At 38.9% G+C, this 22399-nt stretch overlaps 1 protein-coding gene across 2 annotated transcripts in view; it reads left to right on the forward strand.

Annotated features, from left to right (window-relative positions):
• Nucleotides 1–22399, forward strand: part of SCAPER (S-phase cyclin A associated protein in the ER) — a 149483-nt gene that overhangs the window by 93481 nt on the left and 33603 nt on the right. For both annotated transcript variants that reach the window (XM_062612238.1, XM_062612239.1), the window contains exons 24-26: nucleotides 3501–3616; nucleotides 11456–11579; nucleotides 18826–19055. In XM_062612238.1, the coding sequence (XP_062468222.1) occupies nucleotides 3501–3616; nucleotides 11456–11579; nucleotides 18826–19055 (470 nt within the window). The remainder of the gene's footprint in view (nucleotides 1–3500; nucleotides 3617–11455; nucleotides 11580–18825; nucleotides 19056–22399) is intronic.

Here is a 22399-nt window from a genome sequence, read left to right on the forward strand (position 1 = left end):
CAATATGAGGTTTTGTAGTGTGGGTAGCTGAGGGATCGCATGGGCACAATTCCTTTTTACTCCGTTTCCTCTGGTACAGGTCACACAGTATTCACTCTGAGAGCATCAGTAATGCAATATTCAAGTGACTCTTCTGGCCCTTTGTGGCTAGGGCACATTTTCCCTTTAGTTCCCATGACCTCTGCTGGCCCAAGGCCAAACTCAAGGTGCTGTGCCTGAACCTGGGATTTCCGATAGCAAGATGCTTGCCTGGTGACCGAGGGCATTCACAGGCACCATGTACCAGCAGTTACTATGGTAATCAGCATTGCCTTTCAACAAAACAGGTTAAAAGCTATTAAGAGTTCTCCATCTTAAAAGAATTCTTGGAGATAAATATATTAGATACCATGCCAGAAGTAGTGTACTCATAATCCCTATGTGGCAGTTTTGTAGTCCTTTGTAAGCACAGTGAACAAATACTGTACTCATGCATCTTCCCCAATTTTGCTGCTGGTTTGTTCCTTCCTTTTACGGAAGGTTTTTCCCCTCTCTCTTCTGTGCACGTAGTTAGGGATTTATTTCCCTGATGGCTATGCATCAAAATGCTGATTAATTTTTATGAGTTATCTAGAGAGGAGAATAATAGGACATAAAACTAAATCCTGGAAAACTGGGAGAAATTACAAACTTGCTTCTGCTTCATAGGAAACTGTAGTAGTAAAGGAAGTTCATTACAATTTAAATATGTACTTTGCAAAGTATACTTGTATTTTAGCAAAGTATTAGACAGGATTGAACAGGCACTCTGAAAAGAATCTGTCTGTAAAAGGAGCAATACTCCAGATTCAGGTGGAATGAGAGCATGTAGGAAATCAAACAGCTTCATAATGTTAATATTCTTTTAAATAGATACATGAAGATTTCCTCTCGGAAATAAGGAAACATTACAGCTTCTTTCAGGGTGGCTCTGGTGACTGATCTGGGGGGGAAGTTCCTTTCTGGACACTTCATGATTGGGTATTTATGCAGAAAAGAGGAGTTCTGGAAAAAAATCACAGATAGGAAGAGTTTCCATGAAAAAAATAAAAGGATGGGTTTAGCATTAATGAGTTTACAGAGTTGAGAAACAAGCCAAGTAGGAAAATGTAGCAGTGTATGATTTCAAGAATGAAGTAATTACTGAGGAGAGAAACAAAACGAGTGCAATAAAATGGGATATAACTCAGAGTAATGGGATGAAATAGAGAAAGGGCATATTTGGTCTAAATGACAGGCAAGACTTCCTCGCCACAAGTGCTAATAGGTTGTGGCATAATCTCCCATGAGAAATAGGGAAAGTGAGAAGTGGGAAGTGCTTGGCACATTTACCATTGGAGTAGCACTAACAAAATATGCTGTGGCAAATAAATCAGCAGCGTCACATAAATGTCTTTCCTGTTGGTGTGCTGCAGTGCCAGCATGCCAATCACACAGAAATCCTCGTGCACATTTGTCTGCACTGGTTATTATGCATGTCTCTTGATTGCCAAGGAAAATGCAGCCGTGAAATAACAAAATCTGTCTTTCTACTTGTGAAGTTTAAAGCTCAAGTGAAAATCAATACGTTGGAAAGGCCCTGGGCTTGTGCTCTGCAGCCCTGGTGGAGCAGGGGAGGAGAGGAGACGTTGGAGAACTGTGGCCTTGAGCCAAGGTGCTCCGCTAATATGATCTGATTTGTGGCAGGACTGTTCCTTTGCTGCTTGGCTGTCTTTTCCTTACGGGTCCATGGAAAGCACTGGGGGGGTCAGTGCTTACTGCAGTTACCCCAAGCACACTGCAGTGTGAAACTTAAGTAGCATATAGATGTTTGCTTGAAAGAAATGTCATGGAGGGAAAGTTGCATGATTTAAAAGTAAGATATATACTGCTGTATTTATGTCTTAATGTCTAATTCTCACGGGGAAAAATGTTTCCCTTCTAAATAAATCATATTTTGCTCAGTTTTGTTTCCAGTTGTTCAAAGGAAGATTTTACTGCCAGAGTCACTAGGAGTGTTTTGTGTTACACAACCTGTTGTAATATAATACATTCTTTACAGACTAATAATGATTGTATTTATGGAGCACTTCCCATTTTTTCCCACGTGCCAAGTGCCTGCAGCATTCATGGGGGAGGGAAGGGAAGAAACAAGTTATTTCTTATTAACTAGAGTATCTTCATCATTGACAAAATCAAGTTGGTTAAATACAAACTGCCAATAAAATTAGACAAAATGAGCAACTTAGAAGTAGAAAAGAAAAAGCTCTTACTTGCTTGATTTTAGATTGTAGGAGATAAAACCTGTTTTGCAGGGAAGGAAAACATGAGTTAAGTTCTAAACTATGGGACCTGCTCCAGCCAAAACTCAGTAATTTGCAAACTGTAAATTCAAGGATGGTATTTAAGTGTAAAATTCTGCTAAGTGGACGTTCAGAGAGGGCACCTAAAATGAAGAGAGACTAATTTAGGAAGCTGGAGCACATACAAAACCAGTTGTTACTGAATCTTTCCATTTATAACCAACAGCACAGCATAACAGAAGCAAAACAAATGAGATGTGTCATACCTCAAAGCTAAAAATATTCTGCTACATTTTTAATAAGCTGCAAGCAGTGGATTAGACAAAGGACCTGGGAGGGCAGTAAGTTGGGAGTTGCCAAAGAGAGAAACTACAGCAGTCATCGATGTGCTGTCTTCAGACTTTACCTCTGTAGTTTTCCATAACTGAAGCCCTACCAAAAATCTCATCTGAATTTTTAACCTGATTCTTAAACTCTGAGCAATTACGTTGAGAAGACAGAACAGCTGACCAGCTTCTATCCTCACCAGCATCTGTCAGGCCACATTTCTGCCTTCCCAAGATTAAGGCTAAAACAAGGTATCTGTGATCTGACCGGTGACACTCTCAGGCTCTCTTCCAGATCAGGTACTTGACTTGCGAGGCCCATGTTCTTGTGAAGTGTGTTAACCAGGTGTCATTAACCGATAGACGGTACTCATGTTTTAAAGGGATCTGCCCAATATTCTGTGCACATAGGGAACAAATCAGGGAACAAGCCTGGAGGCTGTCTCCTTTTAGAAGGGTTTGATAAAAAGAGGAAATACCCAGCTAGAGATTGTCTGTATTCTTTAAATGATGTCCAAAGCTATAAAGTATGGCTACAAAGATAACAGCAACAGAACACTATTAACTTTATTAAAATCTCTATAAAGGTATGTCATTACAGAAAATACAGTATTGAGCTGTCTCAGCTGTAGAGTACTGGATATGTGTGCGTAATCTTTGAATAAAATAGCAGCTGAGAATTTCAGCTCCTGCTCTAAACAATGCTCTTCCCTGTGCGCTTGTGATGAAATGCTCTTTTTCATGGGTGTTCAACATGATAAATCCAGGTACTGAGAAATTTCCACATTGACCAAACTAAGGACAACTGTCTACGTGACGTATCTTCCATGTAGGAATTTCTTTCATTGATGTTGGTGTGTGTGTGTTTCTCTAGAACACAGCAGACCAAATAGCATTTCGAGCTGCGGGAGGACTGACTGCCCTTGAAAATATTCTTCAAGCAGTGACTTCTCCCACCAATTTGAATGCAGTTTCACGGATTCCTTTTAAGTAAGTATGATGGGTCCTTCATTTGCCACGTAGAATCACCTGAATGTGTGTTTCACATCTGCTGCTTCACTGCTTCTCCTCATAATCCAGTGTTAAACTTCAAAGAAGAAAGTCATGCCATATTCTATGCTGCCATGGAAGGTGAAAGACATTTCCGCTCAACTTTTCTAACTTGGTGGTTTCATTTCTATCTATGATATATTTGAGCAGGGACATCCCTCATTGTACAAAACGAGAAAGGAGGCAAAACTGTATTAAACACAAGAGGTATGTATCTTTTGAAGTTAGTCTCTAAAGAGGTCTAGTGGGAAGTGGGGGAATTTTTTGAAGGGTTGTAATTCACTGGAGTCTGAATGCTTTTAAAGTGAAGCAGTTGTAAGATGCTCCTACCTGAAAGGGCTTCTACAAACAGGTAAGTCAAAATTCTTGTGGATTACAGGAATTCCTCTTTATAGCACATCAGAATAGAAGGATTTAAATGTCTAATCCCTAAAAAAAAGGTGGTGACTAAAGTGAATGCCTGTAAAAACTGATAACTCAAAAGCATGCTTTTTTCCCTAATCTCTAAATGAAATTTTTATCCACTCAAAAACATGTATGTACTCTCAGAGCAGAGCTAGGCATGGTTTTAGTACAAGAGGAGCCAAGCCCAGGATATCTTGTGTGCCATTGTCATCATTTTTGTGTAGGTATATTTTAATATCATAATAATTGGAATTTAAGCACTACATTGTGGGGGTTTGTATTAAATCTGTCCATTAATATGTTATGGGACAGGTGTGAAGTGCTAGAAAAGAGCATCAAGGCATACAAAAGCATTGCTTTTAGTATCTTAACTTTGCTCTTCAAAGAGAATGAAACTACTTTCCTGCTGAGTCATGCAGAACGCACTTGCTGCAAATGCAGCCTGCTCCACTGGTGAGCAGTCCTGAATTGGTCCTGTGGGCAGCAGCTCAGCAGCAGCCTTTGGCCTCCTTAATTTGCAGAGACTCTAATTTTGAGTTACCCTCATCAATGTGAGATCAACTTTGCAAGGGAAAGGGCTGCACTAAAACTTACGGGCACACAAACTTTAACTTAAATTTAGCTTTACGTTCTTAAGAGTCTGCATCTTTTATAGACAGGTATAGTCGGATTTTGTTCTTTCATTTTAGGAATAGACTCACTTTGGCAATATTCATTGAGGAGGTTTGGGAATATTGCATTTATGTCACTGAAAACATTGTGTTTGAAGCTTGTTAGGTGGCATGAAGATGTATTAGTTCTCAGAGGAACTTGTATGCTGGTAAGTAAAGCCCCATGTCAGCTACATTTGTGTAACAAAAAACGTGAGGAGATTTATCAGAGATGCTTCTCTGTACAACACTTACTGACTATCCAGTACCTATTTCAGACCAGTATAACTGGTTTCTCAGATTCCTGAGCCTATTCATGACTGAATTATAAAAAGAATTTTTAAACCCTTGAAAAATTCTTTAGACCTTGTTTTAGTAATGCAAGTTTTCAACTCGTTCTGTTTCCAAAAGAAATTTCAAGGCAGGAAAGAGATTAATACAAACTATTCTGACAGTTTTGTACGGTGAAAAATCTAGTGAAGAATTTAGCTCCACTCCTGAAATAGAGCGTTCATTCAACATTACAGCAAATTGTAGTCTGCAGTTTGTAGGCATCTGAAAGTACTGGAGTCTGGAAGGTTTACATCAGGAATTTAACACAGGATTTTGCTTTCTAAAGCTAACTGCTCTTGCAGGTTTTTCTGTAAGACTCTTAACTGCTTGAGTGTAACTCAGTCTGCTGGAAGTGTCACAGTGAACTTGGTGTTGCTGCAGGTGATGCAGGCCCTTCTCTATTGTAATTTCTGGGGTCATCTTTCTGATAGAGAACTGCAGAGTCTGCAGCTCAGCTGTCGAGAGCAAGCTGCAGTTCCAGAGGGTGGGACTTTGTGTGAGCAGTTTGAAACAGGCAGGAGCGTGGCTGGTTTAGAGGAACAGTGTGAATGTATATTGGTATGGTCTCACTGAAAGTGTTTAAGAAGGTCTTGCTTTAAATACAGAATGTTTGCGAGAGTTTCAAAACCAAAGGATAATCGTAGAATATATTTTGTCCTTTAAATGAGGAGGAAATGAAGCACATTTTTCAATTTAATTTTGGAAATCAGTTTGAAATAGTTTTTCTGTCTTTTGTGCAAATAAAATTTGCATCCTGACTTCATAAACTTTTAATATAGAGAAATAGCAGTTTTCCCTGTTTAAAGATAGAGCAAAGCCTTGTGGTAAGAAGTTGAATTCAGTCTTCCTCTTAATTGCCCTTGCTTTGCTGAAGGACACTGCTGTATTTAAGATTGTTTGTTTGCTCTTGCAGTGTATGAGTTTGTACTCCTATTGGGAATTTATCCGTTGTTTTGTGATGAGGATAAGCTATTTACAAGTAGGTGAGGAGATTACATAGGCTATTACCTCCATCTCTCTTTCTCCAAAATCCTGGCAGTATGGTGCAGCTCAGAACTTTAATCCCGTGTCTACAAGATAAAGCTTTATTATCAGAAGATTTAACAATATGCCTGTTGTTTTGGACTACCCTCCAGATTGGTAGCTAGACCAGCAGGACAGTAAATGCCGTGAAAAAGATGTGACATTTATGAGTCAGATGATACATTTGGTGTTGGGGCAATTTTTCTCTCCCTCAAATAAATCACTGAGAAAGGAAAAGAGAAAGCAGGGGATTATAGTAAGTTTTATTATTGGTATTAACATACAAATTAGTGCCCAGCCACGTTATTTCTTAAGGTAGCAGTTGTAATTTCCCTGAACTTGTTCAGTTCTCCACAAAATAAGACATACTCAGCAGAATCTCAAGAGCTTTCAGTCTTATGGTATTTTTCTTACGCTTCTGCAGAAAACCAAGTAAGAGCTGCAGAGCTCAATGACTTAAAATCTAGACCAGAAAATGAGTCTCATCCCCTGCATTACTTTGCATATTTGCTATGGGCAACTCATTCAGCCCTTTTGTGCCATAACATGTTGCTGGCCTTGAGAATTGTAACAAATCTGCTAACAAACGAGGTTTGTAGGGCTTGTTTAATTAACATTTGTGAAATACTTTGAGTTCCTTGGGTTACCAGCATTTTTAAATAGAAATTAGTAGGAATTGTGTAGGGAACAAAGGAGGACTTTTGTTACAAGTTAAGACATGATTAAAGTTGGGTTTATTATAATGTATCTTTTCTACTCATACAATTTCTTGCATCATTTACTTCAAGTATTAATGGGGTAAAAAAGCTTGAACCATAATTGCACACATAAAAAGCAGAAAACAGTGCTCATGTAATATTATGGATGGGGTTGATACAAATTACTTCTTTCAGTAAAAACTGTTTTGAGCTGGGAACTGATTTTATAGCTTGTTCTTTATAATTTTTACATGGTTTTACAAGCATACATTTGTTAAGCTGTGCTGTTACAATTCATTCAGTTCTACAGCTGGTGTGCCCAGCAGCTTGAGGGAGGAGATTCTCCCCCTCTATTGCTCTCTGGGCAGATAGCCCCCTGCAGCCCCAATCCAGCTCTGGGGCAACAGCACAAGAGGGATGTGGAGCTGTTGGAGTGAGTCCAGCGGCGGCCACGGAGATGCTGGGAGGGCTGGAGCAGCTCTGCTCTGGAGCCAGGCTGAGAGAGCTGGGCTGGGGCAGCCTGGACAAGAGAAGGCTCCTGAAGGGGAGACCTGAGAGCAGCTCCAGTGCCTGAAGGGGCTGCAGGAAACCTGGAGAGGGGCTTGGGACAAGGGCCTGTAGGGACAGGCCAAGGGGAATGGCTTGAACCTGCCCGAGGGGAGACTGAGATGAGCTCTTAGGCAGAAGCTCTTCCCTGGGAGGGTGCTGAGGCGCTGGCACAGGGTGCCCAGAGAAGCTGTGGCTGCCCCATCCCTGGCAGTGTTCAAGGCCAGGTTGGACACAGGGCTTGGAGCAAGCTGCCCTGGTGGAAGGGGTCCCTGCCCGTGGCAGGGGTTGGAGCTGGATGAGCTTTAAGGTCCCTTCCAACCCAAACCAGTCTGGGATTCTGTGATTCTATAGGATCATTCACAGATTTTTTACATGAAGGTTATTATTCCCTCTAGAGAAATGTTCATTGGAAACTAACAGTTGCTACAAGGGCATAAAGATACTCTAAAGAGAATGAATAGGATGCAAGTTCAGCATCTGAAACCTTCAGCATCTATTTCCATATATATGTGTACATATATATATATATATATATACACACCCACACACACACTCTTGCTGCCTGTCTTAGAGCTGGATTTCAAGCTCTTGGAGCTTAAGAATAAAGCAGTGTTGCTCTCCTGTGCAGTATAGGAACAGGTTTTATTGTTGAAAGAAGCTCTGTGAAATGTTATGAAACATTTGAATTGAGAACCAGATCTAGCAATGAAACCATTGCTAGGCCAGGAACTGGGCAGCCAGTGATGCCTTGATTTTTATAAAGCAAAAGTTGCAAGCTCTCCCCTACATCCCCTCGTGCACTGGGGTGGGTTAGTTTTGGGTGTTTGGATACTGTTCTTGCCCTGGTATTTTGAATAAAAATTACAGTTGGTCAGCTTGTTTCTGTCAGGCAAACCGAGGGAAGTGAAGATGTGCTAGCATAAAAGAAAATCACATACATTATATATAAACTGTTGAGATCTAGCTTGAAAACGTTGACTAGAATGAATCCTCTTCCTGTTTCTTTGGACTCATCTAAAATAAATATAACAAACAGATGCATGTTTTTGTCTAATTTAAAGACAGATTTATTTTTTGGATCAAAGTTTGTGTACCATAATGAGTGCTTTTATAATTGGATTTACTCTAGAGGAAAGCCTTACATCAGAGGGCAGACTTACTGTGTGGTTTGAGTATACATGCTGTCTAACATAGCTCTAAAGCTGATTTGTGGGTGTGATACGAAGTTTAGAGCAACACCAGTGATCAATAAACAGCTGCTTATGTGAGGCTCATACTTTACCAGTTCAGCTGATTTGGATATCTCTTGAGATAAAACTTTTGGTATTAAGAGCTTCCAACAGGGAAGGAAAAAGTAAGAAAGGTCTCGACTTTTTCATCGCAGAGATTTTAAGTGGTGCTTAAATAAAGTTCTGGCTTGACATTAGCAGCACTGCGCTTGTCTCAGAGGCCTTGCGCAGAAATGGTGACAGTTGACAGCTGTTGTTCCCTTAATAAGATTAAAGCAAAGAAATTAGTTGTGCTGTCTTTAATCTGCCATTTAACACTGCGAACCACCTGGGGACGACTTCTGTGCTGACACTTCCAATTCTGAATTGAACAAACCCTGTGGAACTGAATCATAGTTCTCAGCGTGCCGTGATTAGAATGTATTTAGACAAACCGTAGTTGGCAAGCTCATGTTATCAATTAAAAGAACCCTTGTTGTGAAAATTTAATTTGACATCCATTTGCTTACACCACCTTTTCAAATGCATTATTTGAGTCTCTGAAAACACAAGGACTTTTTCTGACAAGAGATTCAGTTGGGAAATACAAAAGCACGATGCATTATTACAGTGGAATTTGTTCTATATATAAAGTGGGAAGGTTTTGTGTTTTCAAATGTAAAATGAATGTTCCTCTTAGGAATGAGGAATCCCATATATCAAAAACCATTATTGCAGTGAATTAACTGAATCACCACAGAAACTTTGAACTGTCAAAATTACAAGTTAACCTCCCAAGTTCATATTTGACACTCTGGGTAAATTACAGTGTTGATATTGAAATAGAATTAGTCTTTATTTTAGAATAGCCGATAAAATGATAGGTGCTGATTTAAATCATCTACTTCTCACCTGAAAACTACCAATGCAGTTCCATCTGTCCCTGTAAACACACCTACACAGAGGAATAACCTTCAGTGAGAAGTAAAAGTAGGTGCCTAATAAAAATAATTTTCAGCATTGCTGAGGAAGGTGAAATAAATACCTTTAGAAAGCCAGGACAGGAAAAGAGAATCCTGCTGCAAGGCAGGTTTTTAAGCACATGCTCCTGAATTTTGTATAGGTGTTATCCATGTGGGGTAAAAATTAGATGGAAGAGGAGAAAATTAACCTGCCTTTGATCAATAAATAATGATTTCATATTGTTTTCATATCGTGTGAAGTGCAGATAGAAACTGATTTAAGTAGGCAGTAAAATTAATTACCAGTGCAGTAAAATTTCTGCAGCTGGTAATACGGTGATACTCAGAATATTAACAAAGAAAAGGTATAAATGTTCTGTATGTTTTTACAGATCAAACCAAGCAAGGTAAGGCTTCTTTTTTAAATTCAACATTATTTCTCCAGCTGAAGAAAAGACAATCCAGAAAGACAAATGAAGAAAAGGCTACTCTAAATTTTGTGGCCTTGGAGCATTTCCAGCTTCTCTATGTTTAAGCATACAATGTATGTGTATAAGATGCTTCCGTTTCAACTTTGGTGAGCCATGCTAAATAGTGAGAGGCCATAGCAACAGCACAGCAAGCAGTACCACAGCCTGCCCTGTTGTGTAAATAACGCTGTTGTGGCAAAAAATATTTTAGGAGAAGACTAAAGCATAAAAGTCAACTGTCTCTTTATGGTGTGTTGAATTAGTCTGCTTGTTATGTTGAATACCAGCTTTGAGAATTTCCGTCTGATAACTGGTCATTTATTGCAGTCCCACTTTTGTGTGGCCTTTTGACTGTGCTCACAATTTATTTTCTTCTGCGGAGCTCATTTGAACCTAGTCATGGTTTTTTTGGATGTTAAAAAACCCAATGAAGGTAAAGTTCTTTTCCTTTTGGTTTGTTTCGGACAAACAACTTGAATTTCTAACCGTCTTTATTATTGTATGTATTTACCATACATTTTGTGTTGTGTGTCTGTGTGCAGATTTGTATGGTAACAGTGCTAGCTTTTGCAGGGAGCAAAGTTCAAGAAATGAATTTTGTGTTTATTCTGAAATGGTATTATCCGTGGTCACATTAATCTTCTCCTTGAGTATATTCTATCGGACTGGTCCCAGCTTCCCTGCAAATCCTGTTTGGAGAAGAACACTTTAATTGGAGCAGATGGAAATTACTGCACATGATGCAAAGAACAATTGGGCATGTTTTGTACATCTGGAGCTCTCTGTGGCTCGTTGTGCTTATGATTTTCTGTTCTTACCGTAGCAAACCTGTTCCCTTTTCTAGCCAGCCATACGTGTAGGTCAGCTGATGCTATTGCGGTTACACACAAACAAGTCTGTACAGTCGTGGGTCCCAACGTGCCAGGAGGATTTTTTGGACAGGAACTTCACCTACTCAGTTTTGCTTGCTCAGTACAAATTACTTGATTCTCTCCACTCCTTGCATTAGTTCACAGGCACTACCCAATAGCCTCCCTCTAAAGCTGGTTCCCCTATACTGTGAATTACTGTGAATGACTTCACACAGTTTGGTTTGGTTTTTTTTCTTGAGGTTTTGCTAGGGAAGGGACCTTACAGGCAAATTACATGTGGTAGAACTGTAAGCCACAGGAAAATAATATTTTGTATCTAAATTATGAAAGTATCTGATATTCTGTGTAAGTTTTCTTACAAATTCTTAATACAGAAGAGTCTAATAGCCACACACTGCGCGACTTCTGATAAGTATGGCTTTACTGCTTTGCAGTTACTAGTGATTTTAGATTTCATGTAAATTTTGAGTTCTGTCCTGAATGCCAAGTTGAAGAAAATGAATGGGAATTGCTGAAGGATTGGTTTGTGATGCACTTCCATTTATTTGCAGTAAATGTACCATAGAAAAAACTAATATTCTTAGTTTTCTTTTCCTTCTGATTTTTCAGGTCCCTCAGCAGTGCAGTGAATGTTTACAGCCTCACCTGCAGTAACTGTGCAGAAAACTGCACTTACGTTCTGTTTAGCAATAAGATCACTTTTCTGATGGACCTGTTGATACACCAGTTTACGGTATGTAGAATAGCTATTTTAATTTATAGACATTTTTGTATGGTTCACAAACATATTAATTATAGTGTAAAAACACCAGGAGGTATATGAGAATACAGGCTCAGAACAGGAATCCTGTTGTATTTGGTGTCTCTCTGTATCTGCTGTACTTCTATCCAAATGGATATACTTGCTTCTGCTAATAAATTCTGCAAAAGCACATGTACCAGGAACTCTAGCCAGCAGACAGTGTTCCATCTTTAATGTTTTCTGAGATTTTCTTCTTTAATTCACCCTATAGTAATATTTAAAGTGTAGAATATTAGGAGTTGTCCCTGTGTGTTTGATTCTTGCATGTTTCAATACCGGGGATGCAAGGCAGGTCAGTATGTTTCTGTCGTTTGATTTGCTGAAGTGCTTAAATAGCAGGACTCTTTAATGTGAAAGTTTTAATTTTCCAATGTTTCATTTAATTTGAAATGTCATTAAATATTTTATTTGAAAACTCATTTTTAATTCATAGTGACCTGCTTATCATAAGATATTTAGTCTTAGTTTTCTACTTATAAATTGTGTCTATGTATTTTCATGAGCCAAGCAGTTTGTTAATTGAAAAGTTATGTACATACTTTAAATAATTTAAATGACTGTTAGAATCAACAAGCCATAGGACTGTAGATGAACACTTTCAAAAGATAGTCCAAAGGACCCTGGCACAAAGAAAACCCGAATGCAACCTGTGCCTTCTCCTCTAAGTAGCTGCCAGCTCATTGTTCTTTGCCAGATCTTTCCAAGAGGATTTCAGGTATTAGATTTCAAATATGCTTAGTGAAAGGTGCGTGCATTGTGCTGGGCTAGTCACTGCTGGGTACCCACTGTGAGCCAGAGCACGGGCTCCGTGGGTAATTACACAGGAGATGAAATCCTTCAGCACTTCCCAAGTGATGAGATTCATTCTGATGCCAGACACCTCTTTTCTCAGTGTAGCACTGTGCAAACGCCCTGTGCTTTTCCTGAAGAAACACAGAGGGTATTTCTTGGGAAATGCTGGCCACCTACAGATCAGAGATACTGCATAAGAAAAATTTACACACTTAGAGCTGTTTCCAGTCTGTTGCCAAATGCTAACCCCTAAACTGCAGCAAAACTGTAATTAAAGCTTAATGTTTCCCGTGATCCACAGTGGACTTTTCTTTCCTATGCATAAAGTCTCTTATGTTCTCTTCAGGCAGAATTGGCCCTTAAACTAGGATATCTTCATAGTTCCATAAAGCACATATTTAGTACAAAAAGGTAAATACAGTGCTGCTTTTCTAACCCTGGTTTTTCTCTCTTGAAAATGTAATAAATCAGATCAAGTTTGAATTTTTCTTATTTACAAGAAGAAATGGACAGATGGAGAGCACTTTTTTTGATTGGCTCAAGCTCTGGATACCCAAATGCTAGAAGACGCCCCTCCAAAGAATTTAGTCGCCTCCAGTATTCCTAGTTTGGTGAGATGTATGATGCTGCATTTACCTGTGGTGTATGTATTTCCACTCGCTGTTGGAAAATAAACCCCAAGTAACACCGGGAGTAGTGAATGAGAACGTATATTTACAAGGTTTTACCAAATTGTTAAACAAGTATGCCAGTATTTGCTGGATGCTGAATACAGACACAGAAGGAATCCAGTTTTGAGCAACCTTTAAATATATTCTTGAATATAGCCAGTGTGAACCTTACTTCCAACCAAGTTAATGTGGCTTTAGTTTTGTTTTTATTCATCAGTGGAATGCAATGTCAGCTTTATTTTTGCTAAAACTTGGAGCTGTACATTTTGAAAACTAAAACTCAAACCTCCCATTCCTCAGTGGTGACCAAAAGTTCATTTTTCTTTACACGGATGTAACATTTTTCTCCTCAAAACATAGCTTGAAGAATTACATAAAAACAAGCATAGTTTTTCTCTAATGAGAGCTTGGTACCAAACCTCCTTAGCTCAGGTAATGCCCAAGTCAGTGTCTGTTGGAGGTCAGTAGTAGTGTGTTTCCTGATTTCGGTGGTTAATGGATCAAGCCTTCCCACCTACATCCATAGAACGTCATCTGCTTGAGCTGTAACCTCATTCACCTACAGACTGCTATCTCTGCTCTTTGTCTGCTGTACCTGGAGGACAATTGCAAAATAATGAGAACTTCTCTAACTCTGTATTTTGGAAGGTTTCACACTGAGAGAAACAAGGAGCTGTAAGCATGTAAAGATAGGGCTTTAAGTTTTATCTTTTCAGTCAAGTGACAGCTGTCATGTGCTTTTTCATGAAAGTATCTCAAAAAGCCACGGGCATAAACCATACATGCCTGTGCCTGTAAATAGGTTTTGTTTGGTAAACAGTTGAGGGTTTTGGTTTGGTGGGGTTTTTTTGCTCTCTTGTTATGATTTCACAATAAGAAAAGCATGGCAGTTTGTTTTCTAGCTATTATGTTTCTCAGGTGAATCAAAGGGAAATTTCAGAAAGCTTTTGAGAATAACAAGGTGGACAAGACCACCTTGTCCAGTAAATCTCTGAGCAGATTTTGGTTATTCAGTCAGATCTTTCCCATCACAACAGACCTGCTGTTATCAGTTAAAGCATAATGCAAATCAGTACTATTAAGAATTAGAAATGGAGACATTTTTGTTGCTACATTTCTTTGTTCATATAAATATGCAAAATTACATGAAGTCTTTCTTGCTTCATTTTGGAATTGCATGCTACATAGAACTGCAAATGCCTTTTTTAAGGGAATCTTTAAATTCATAATACCTGAAAATTCTAAATGAAACTTCATTAGTGAATGTAGAAACATGTGAAATGAGCATTGCAATCTAAGGAGAGATCAAACAAGTGTGGAGTTCAAAAGTGAGTTCCTGTTACTTTTTTCTTCTTCAAAATACAGTGCTTAAATCCACAGACTGTATTGTAGGTAGGTGGCCTATGACATTTTACTCATGAAGTACAATCCCTTTGACTGGCTTTAAGTTAATCTGGCTATCTCATCCCAGTGAAGTAATTTTTCTCCTCCATTTCTTCACTGGTATGTGCTGCCATTTAATTTAGGTGCTTCAAACCGACAGTCTCCATCCTATCACAGTTGCTAGTTTCTTAACCATTTGTGGTATGTTCTTTAGTCCTCTGTATGCAACAAGGTGGCTTCATGCTTGCACTGATTATGACAAGAACTGTAAAATCAAAGGCACATGTGTGCTGCTTGATTGTCCTGATCCCTTTTAAATGACGTGCTGTCTCCACAGTGTTCTGCTGTTGTGGCACTGATAGTCCTTCTAGCCCATGATAACATGACCATGTGGACAGTTTCTACCTCCCAGATCACTAAAAGATCTAAAAAACCTGCTCTCCTTCCCATTTTGATTCTAGCTGGAGACCTGAGGACCAGCACCTAGAATATCAAAGTTGACAAAAAGGTACCTCAGAGTCAGCTCTGTGGATTGATCATTTCTAATGCTGTTAAGTCAGTGTTGGCAATGTAGAAAAGCCCAGAAACTTCATGGATTTTTATTTATTTTTAATAATGTAAATTTGAAAAGACAAAAAACCTTACATTTTTTTATTGCCTTCAGTAGGAAGCCAGTGTGTTAATCTGTAGGAAGTCTTGAAAACAGGGCTGCGGTAGGAGAAACGACACGTTCAAATATTTAGGGGCAGGGGATTTAAAAGGTGAAACCTTCATCTGCTCCATCTTAAGCCCGTAGACTTCCTGGGCCATTTCCATTTCTTTAGTTCACTCATTGTTACGTAGAAAGTCTAACTTATATAGATAGTGTTTTGAAAGTATACATTTTCCAGAGTGTTTTTGAGGCAAGCCCAATAAGGGCAAAAAGCACAAAATCAGTGCTGTTAATGGGAGAAGAATGGAACATAAGTGACCAAATGAACAGGAATTGGGCCCTTCCAAAGGTTTGAAGACTTTGCATTTAGGTTTAGCAGCTCTATATTTAAAATTCCTCATGGCAGTGAAGGATTATGCTTTTTTATGAGACAAAAACATAAATGAGTTTTCAGTGACAGAGCTTTACATTGCTAACTGGAAACTGGTGTGGGGTTTTTTGTTGGCATGGAAAAAAGTGCACTGTGATATGTGGAGGTACTTTCGAGTCAGAATGGAATAACATTTTCAGCTCTATTAAATGTGTGCCTAAGTGCTTTACTGGATTGGGGCCATCTTGTGCAGCATCTTACAGGATTAAGTCCTAGATGGTGGGCAGAGCTGAAGAGCTTATGGCAGCTCCATACAACCAAGGGAATCCTGACACAAGGGGAATTCTCTGCTGGATGGCTTAACAATTGTATAGAGACAGTACCAGGGAAGCTGGTCAGAGCATTCTGGTTCAAGAACCCATTTAAAGAAAGAAGGAGTCTTGATTAGGCCCAGTATAGGCTCTCATCATAAATGCTAAAATAGCGTTCAGATGTTGGATGTGTGAAATAATTGAACAGTAGTTATGTTTTTCCTGATTTTCCTTTGTGATTTAATAATGTTTTATACCAGTTACTTGACAAGTCAGTGTAAGTGTGTAATCATAGCTGTAGAGTTGAGGCAGTTAAACTGTTAAATCTGTTAAACCTTAGAAATAAAAATGCAGAATGTTTTAACACATCCACAGCCCATGGTCAACAAACTCAATTTTTCTGAGTATCATTAACTCCTTGTGTAATCAACACAGAGAAATCGAGGCTTGAAAGCTTTCATAATTGCACTATTAAATCTAAAGATTTCCTACCCCCTTGCCTGATATAATAATCAACAAGCAAAGTAAAACATCGCTTTTGCAAGCACTCCAATTAATTTTGAACATAAATCTCAACACACTTTCAGACTAACCCATTAATTACGTCTTCAGTAAAGGAGCTGATCTTTTGTCACTCATTTAAATGGAAAACATTAAAGATAGGAATTACTAGAAGTTATATATAACATATTTATTATATATCATTATATATAACTTTTATATAGAATATATTCTTATATATTAAGTTCAAATTTACCCATTTTCTGTATTTCCTTCTACCTCCTCTTTGACATGCAGAATATAAACCCCACATTTGTTCTCACTTTATATTAATACACACAGGCACACTTTGCCCAGAATCAAATGGGAAAAATCAGCTCTGCAATAAACAATTGTGCTAAGAGCACCGCATCTATTTGTTTTACAGATTAGGAAGAGCAGCCTTATATTACGGTTCTATATTAAAGCATGAACTTGTGTAGCTAAGGGCTGTATACACAGAAAATACAGGTAGGTTTTCGGTGTACATTCAAAAATAGACGTACTGTTTATAGCACTGTTCATTATAGCAAATGGAAGGCTCTACTGCAAAATAATATTAAATCTTTTAAGAAATAAGTTACATATGATTTTTTTCTCTTGGATGAAATAGCAGTGAGGAGCATTTGTTAGCAGTTTTTAAAAGCTAGAGTTCCTGGTACAACGTCACCGCATTTCAGTTGATTTATACATTGCAAAGCCTAATCTTTCTGTTTCAGCAGGCAACAGGGATCATTAGGCATGAATTATTTTAGTCAACAGAAGTTACTGGAGCAACATAATATTATTTTTTCCTATTGAACTTGAATAAGCAGCTAAAGGCTTCTCACTTGCTCACTTGGCTAGTCACCAGCAACAGACTGTTACAATGAGTTTTAAGTACCAACACAAGGCTCAGAGCTAATGAATAATAAAGAAACATGCATGTTGTTCTTTGTCACCAAGTGTTATCGAATCCCTCCTGATACCTATACAGGCAGGAATGGTTTTCTGTGCCCTTACTGGCGTATACCGGGTATAAGTGATTTTCACCTCAAGTGAAAATAAAGCTTCAGCCAATATCGATCACTAATTACAGTGTTGAAAGGCTCAAGCTGTCTCATAAAAGCACCTCTGCAGGGGCTGTTGGTGTGTGGAGTCCAGCAGCATGAAGCACAGGGAAGGTACCGAGGAGCCCGTGTCGTGATTGATGCATCCGTGCTGCCAACATTCTGCCTGTAAAACTGCAGGGCTTCCACACACACACTTCCCTTACTGTGTGATCGTAGTAGGGCAGGATTTCAGCTGGTTTAAATTATCTTGTGCTGCAGAAATGAACAAGTAAAATAAATGTCTTAAAAAACTCACACTCCACGAGGATTTCCTTCCAGGTCTGTGTCCTGCACGTAGATCTGTCTTCAGATTTATATGTTGTATGTCTCGACTTCACTGCCTTTTTTAGGAGTGAGCTCTAGTTTAATGATTTATAAAGGTCTCTTTAGAGAGAACTGCATGTTGTGCTTCTGACATGACTGACATCTGATGGACAAGAGCAGTGGTCATCAGGTGCTGTTTTATATTGAGATGTTCAGGCCTTATTCATGGGACATATTTTTCCTGCTGTTCTAAATAGTTAAAATATGAAGATATCCACAAAAGCGCTCAGATTTTCTTCTTGCCTTATTAGAGATTTGTAGGTAGAAAGCATTTCCTATTGCATCTTTTAGAGCTAATTATTCATGTCATCCTTTATGATGGTCCAGTGCGTCAGGTTGTGCCCTAGAATTTGTGCAGTTGTTATGTCTTCTCAGTTCTTGTTGCTTTTTGGGTTGGTTTGTTTGGCTTTGGGGGTGGTGCTGCTGGTGGCTTCTTCTCATCAGATTAAGAAGGGAGAGATTTGGAGTTCTTATGCACTTCCCTCCCTCCCTGGCAGAAATTTCTGCTCCAGCTGTCTTTTATTTTTTACAAAATCAGGGCTCTTTATTTTTGTAGACTTTGGAAGATTTAGCAGTTCTCTTGCAGGCGTTGTCAGGTGCAAAGGGGAACCACTGTAATTCATGTCTCAATTCAGGGAAGGTTGCCCTCTCTCGCTGGCTTAAACCAGCTGTGTATTACTCTCTTTGTGTACCTCAGCAGGTAATACACGTAGTTCTGAATTCAGTCAGAAGCTTGTGACTCATCAAAAATCCTGTTTCTCCACATAGAACACAGTCATAGTAATGAAATACTGTGCTGCTATAAGGCTTCCTTCAGTTCTCGTACACTAAGTGCTGTTTTGACTTGATTTATTCTGTTTCAGCTTGTTTATCTGCATAAGGGGTATAAGAACTTTTCTTGTACGTTAAATGTTTTAAGGTCCATGAGCACTGCTAGAATGCGTTACTTTATTTTTGCTGTACTCATGTGCAGTTTTCGAGTATTTCTCTACAAACTTGGATTATTTCTGCTCAGTTCTGGGTGTCTTTTTCTTTTTTCTCAGGTTAGCGTGCCTGACGAGCATAATGCTACTTCAGGCAGAAGTGCAAATAAGCAGGTATTCGAAGATTTAACCACAGGACTTCTGAGGGTAACTGCTGTGATTTTCAGATGTCTGATCTCCAGATTCCCAGATGGAAACAATCACTCTACTGCACTGAAGATACTGCAAGAAGTGAAAAGTAAATCCTCGCTAGTGGAAGCCTTCAACAGCAGAGTCCAAGACCTGATCAGGTTAAAAAAGAAATAGAATAAAGTGAAACTTTTCCAAACCTTCTTTACTAGAGAGATAAAAACGCAGTGATTTAAGAAAGGAACAAACTGCTTTAACTCTTAACTTAATAAGAGCAGTCTGTGTGTGTAGTCAAGAGGACTGCTGAAGTCCTGTAATCCCAGACAAAAATGTTCTTCAAAACACTGCAGATGCAGAAATACAGAAAACCAAGAGTCTTTAGGGGTTTTTTGGTGTGTCTTTTCCATCAGTTTCATCTCCTAATTACCTAGAAGCCAACTTCCACATTTTCATTATTTTCTCTCAGTTTTTCTGTGTCAGCTCTATGTGCCTTTGCTTAAGTGGTCCTGCCTAACATACATGCATTCATATAAGTTTGCCATAAAATATATACTTACTGTTACAAAGATTACCCAGTAATTCGTAAAATCTGATTTCAACCTGTATATAATATAGCTGTATTTTAATAGAGTTTTCTTTTGTAAGTATATTTCTTGAGCAGAACTTCAATCAAAATCATCAGTGAGTTGTAACAGTTGAGTAAAAGAGAATACACTGATGTGCGCATTCTCACTTGAAACACTCTAATTCTTTGGTAAAAACACTTGGACCTGAATATATTAATATATATAATTGCAGTATGTTTAGTATATTATATATAAAATTAATACATATCCAACAATATATTATGCTCGCTACAAGTGTATATAGTCCTTTTAGTAAATTACAGAGTCCTCAGCCCTCTGAAGAAATGAAATTCTTAACTGTATGCCACTGAATATGTGTCCCAGTGAGCATCTTCAGACTTTTCAGTCTGGCATGATGTTGATGGATACAAAAAAGACAGCTGGAGGAGGAAGGCAAATAGTTGTCATAGATACCAGTGACCTCTCAGACTTTCTTGTTCTCAGGTAACCTGCCTTCTCCCCAAACAGGTTTTGATAGAGTGTGAAATTTCAGGATGTATTCTCCCCACTTGTGAATGGGAGGGTGGGAGGTCTGCTTATTGATATTTGTGCTGAGCAGACATCTGACACTGACTTGGCCAAGCGCAGGCATACCCTTAAGATAAGAAGATACATGAGAATCTAGCTAGGTCCCTCACCTGAGGCACTTTAGGGGATCTGGTTATAAATGGAGAATGAAAGGCACGATGACAAGGTAATAGTGCAATTAGGAAAAAAAGAGAGAGGGCATTTTAAACTAGTCAAAAACAGACAAATTCTATTATTAATGAGAATCTTTCACCTCCAGGTCATTGTATCGTATGTCTTTGGGTTGTTGATTTAACAAGAGTTTTAGGAAGATAGGAGAAGAAAGAGGAAAGTTGGATATTTTTTAGTTTCTATTTGGGGCTGCTAGACCTGATGCAAAAACAATTGTCTACATGCTGTCTCAGTATCAGAGGGGAAAGCCAAATTATTTCAACTATGCTACCATGGATAAAAAGCCTGGGAGATGGAGGCAATAGATTAGCAAGCTTTGACATTCCACTTGTCTGTATGCTCAGTTCCTCAAGAAAGGGAGTGCTCCATGCTCTTCTCATTGTCTCCGGATGCCATTAACAAACAGTCCCAGCAGACTGGAAGCTCTCATCCATTTCTTCCCTGGCAAAGAGCAGCCACTTTGTGTCCAGGTGTGGCTGTGAAGGAAGCGCGACAACAAAGGCATTTTGCAGGTGTCAGTCAAACTGTAGGGAAGTTCCTGGGGAAAAAGGAAGAGAATATTGATGAGAATGGTTGTGCCTTTTTGTGAGTTATCATCCATCAGGATTAGCCCTATCGAGGTCTTTCTCTCCCCTCCTTTTTCATAAAGAGATTTCTCTGCCACTGTGATGTATCTAACAGCTAGCTGTGTTCCTGGAATTACTCTGCTAACACAGGAGAGCTTGCTTATCACCTGTATGATCAGATGAATTGCTCAGATCAAAATCTGCAAGAAACCTAATGCTGGTAACCTTTATGTTGCTAAATAGAACAGACAAACTTACCTGAGCAACAAGTGTGCTATTAAGAACCTCTGTGTGTCTTTGGTTTTAACTGCTGTGCTTCAGCAGCTTTAATAATCTTCCGTTCTGCACTTAGACTTCTTGCTTTATATCCAGTGTATTTTCATTTGAAATTACTTTCATTGCATCCAAAAGCAGAGTGAAATCTGGCAGAAGCTCTAGCTTCTAGCCTGGGTGAGAGCTTAGTCTTTGAGCAACAGCACTGTCTGAAAACTGGGGAGGTTTTCCTCCCTAACCTTAAAAATCCCTGGTTTCCCAAAATCAGACTGTAAGGTTGTGATTCCCATGTGATGGAACAGTTGGTTTTAATAAATACTTGCACACTTCCTGTGGCAACCACTATATGATCACTATTACTTATTGACTAGAATGAGTATTATTTGGTAATGTCCTGTACTTAGTCAAGTCAGGGTGGTTTTGGAATTATGGAAACATACAGCCAATGGTGCTTCCATCCCAAGGAGCCTAGGCTCTAAGTGGCAGTGCCCAAGAAATGGACTTGACAGGCAGGTAGACAGAATGGCATGTCTGTCAAGTCAGGTTATATCAGCAAAGTGACATGGAGAAAAAATTACTGTGTGCACTGTTTAAGCGGAGTTGATAATGTTCAAAGTATGAGAGAACCTGGTATGTGAAGAGAGATCTTGGTATGAGGACTAACAGCAAATGTTTTGGGTATCTTTCTAAGCAATTCAGAGAAGCAGCATCAGCAGTAGTGATGTGTTGATAAGCAGTGGTGATCTGTTCTACTCTCATAATAAAAAAGGAAGTGGAGCTTTCAGTTAAACAACCAGAACCTCCCTAGCATGGTTTTCTCTGCACTGAGTTTTGGTTGAGCTCCTCAGGAGGCTTCCTGATCCCAATTCTCCTGTACTGATGGTAGAAGGTTGTTACCTGTGCGTTCTGTTGGTCCCTTAACTGTTGCATATATATTAAAAATGAAAATAAAAGAAAACCAACTGAACAACAGGGTAGTGGTTGTTATGATCCATGTATTGCAATAAAACATTGTCTGGGTAACATCATTGTCTTCTTGAATTGGCGTGTTCCACAAAGTTTATCTCTTCATGCTGAAAAGAAGTTGCGCTGTTGCAGAGCTATCAAGATTATTATAAATCATAGAACTATGGCAAAATTCCATTGTCCTTGTAGGAGCATGATAAAATAAACATTTACACTCATCTTTCTTGTACAGTGTAATACAGATTGTCCTACAACAGACAGATCTCTTAACAGAAACTACTGATAGTTACAGAGAGCCAGATCTGAAGTTAATGTAAGTTGAATTGTTTATTGAAGCCTTTCAGAAAGAGTATAGAAGTAATCACAACCTGCATT

Source organism: Pezoporus occidentalis, unplaced genomic scaffold (assembly GCF_034315485.1).
Source record: "Pezoporus occidentalis ecotype Australia unplaced genomic scaffold, CSIRO_AGI_Poc_V1 ctg159, whole genome shotgun sequence".
Classification (NCBI taxonomy): Eukaryota; Metazoa; Chordata; class Aves; order Psittaciformes; family Psittacidae; genus Pezoporus; species Pezoporus occidentalis.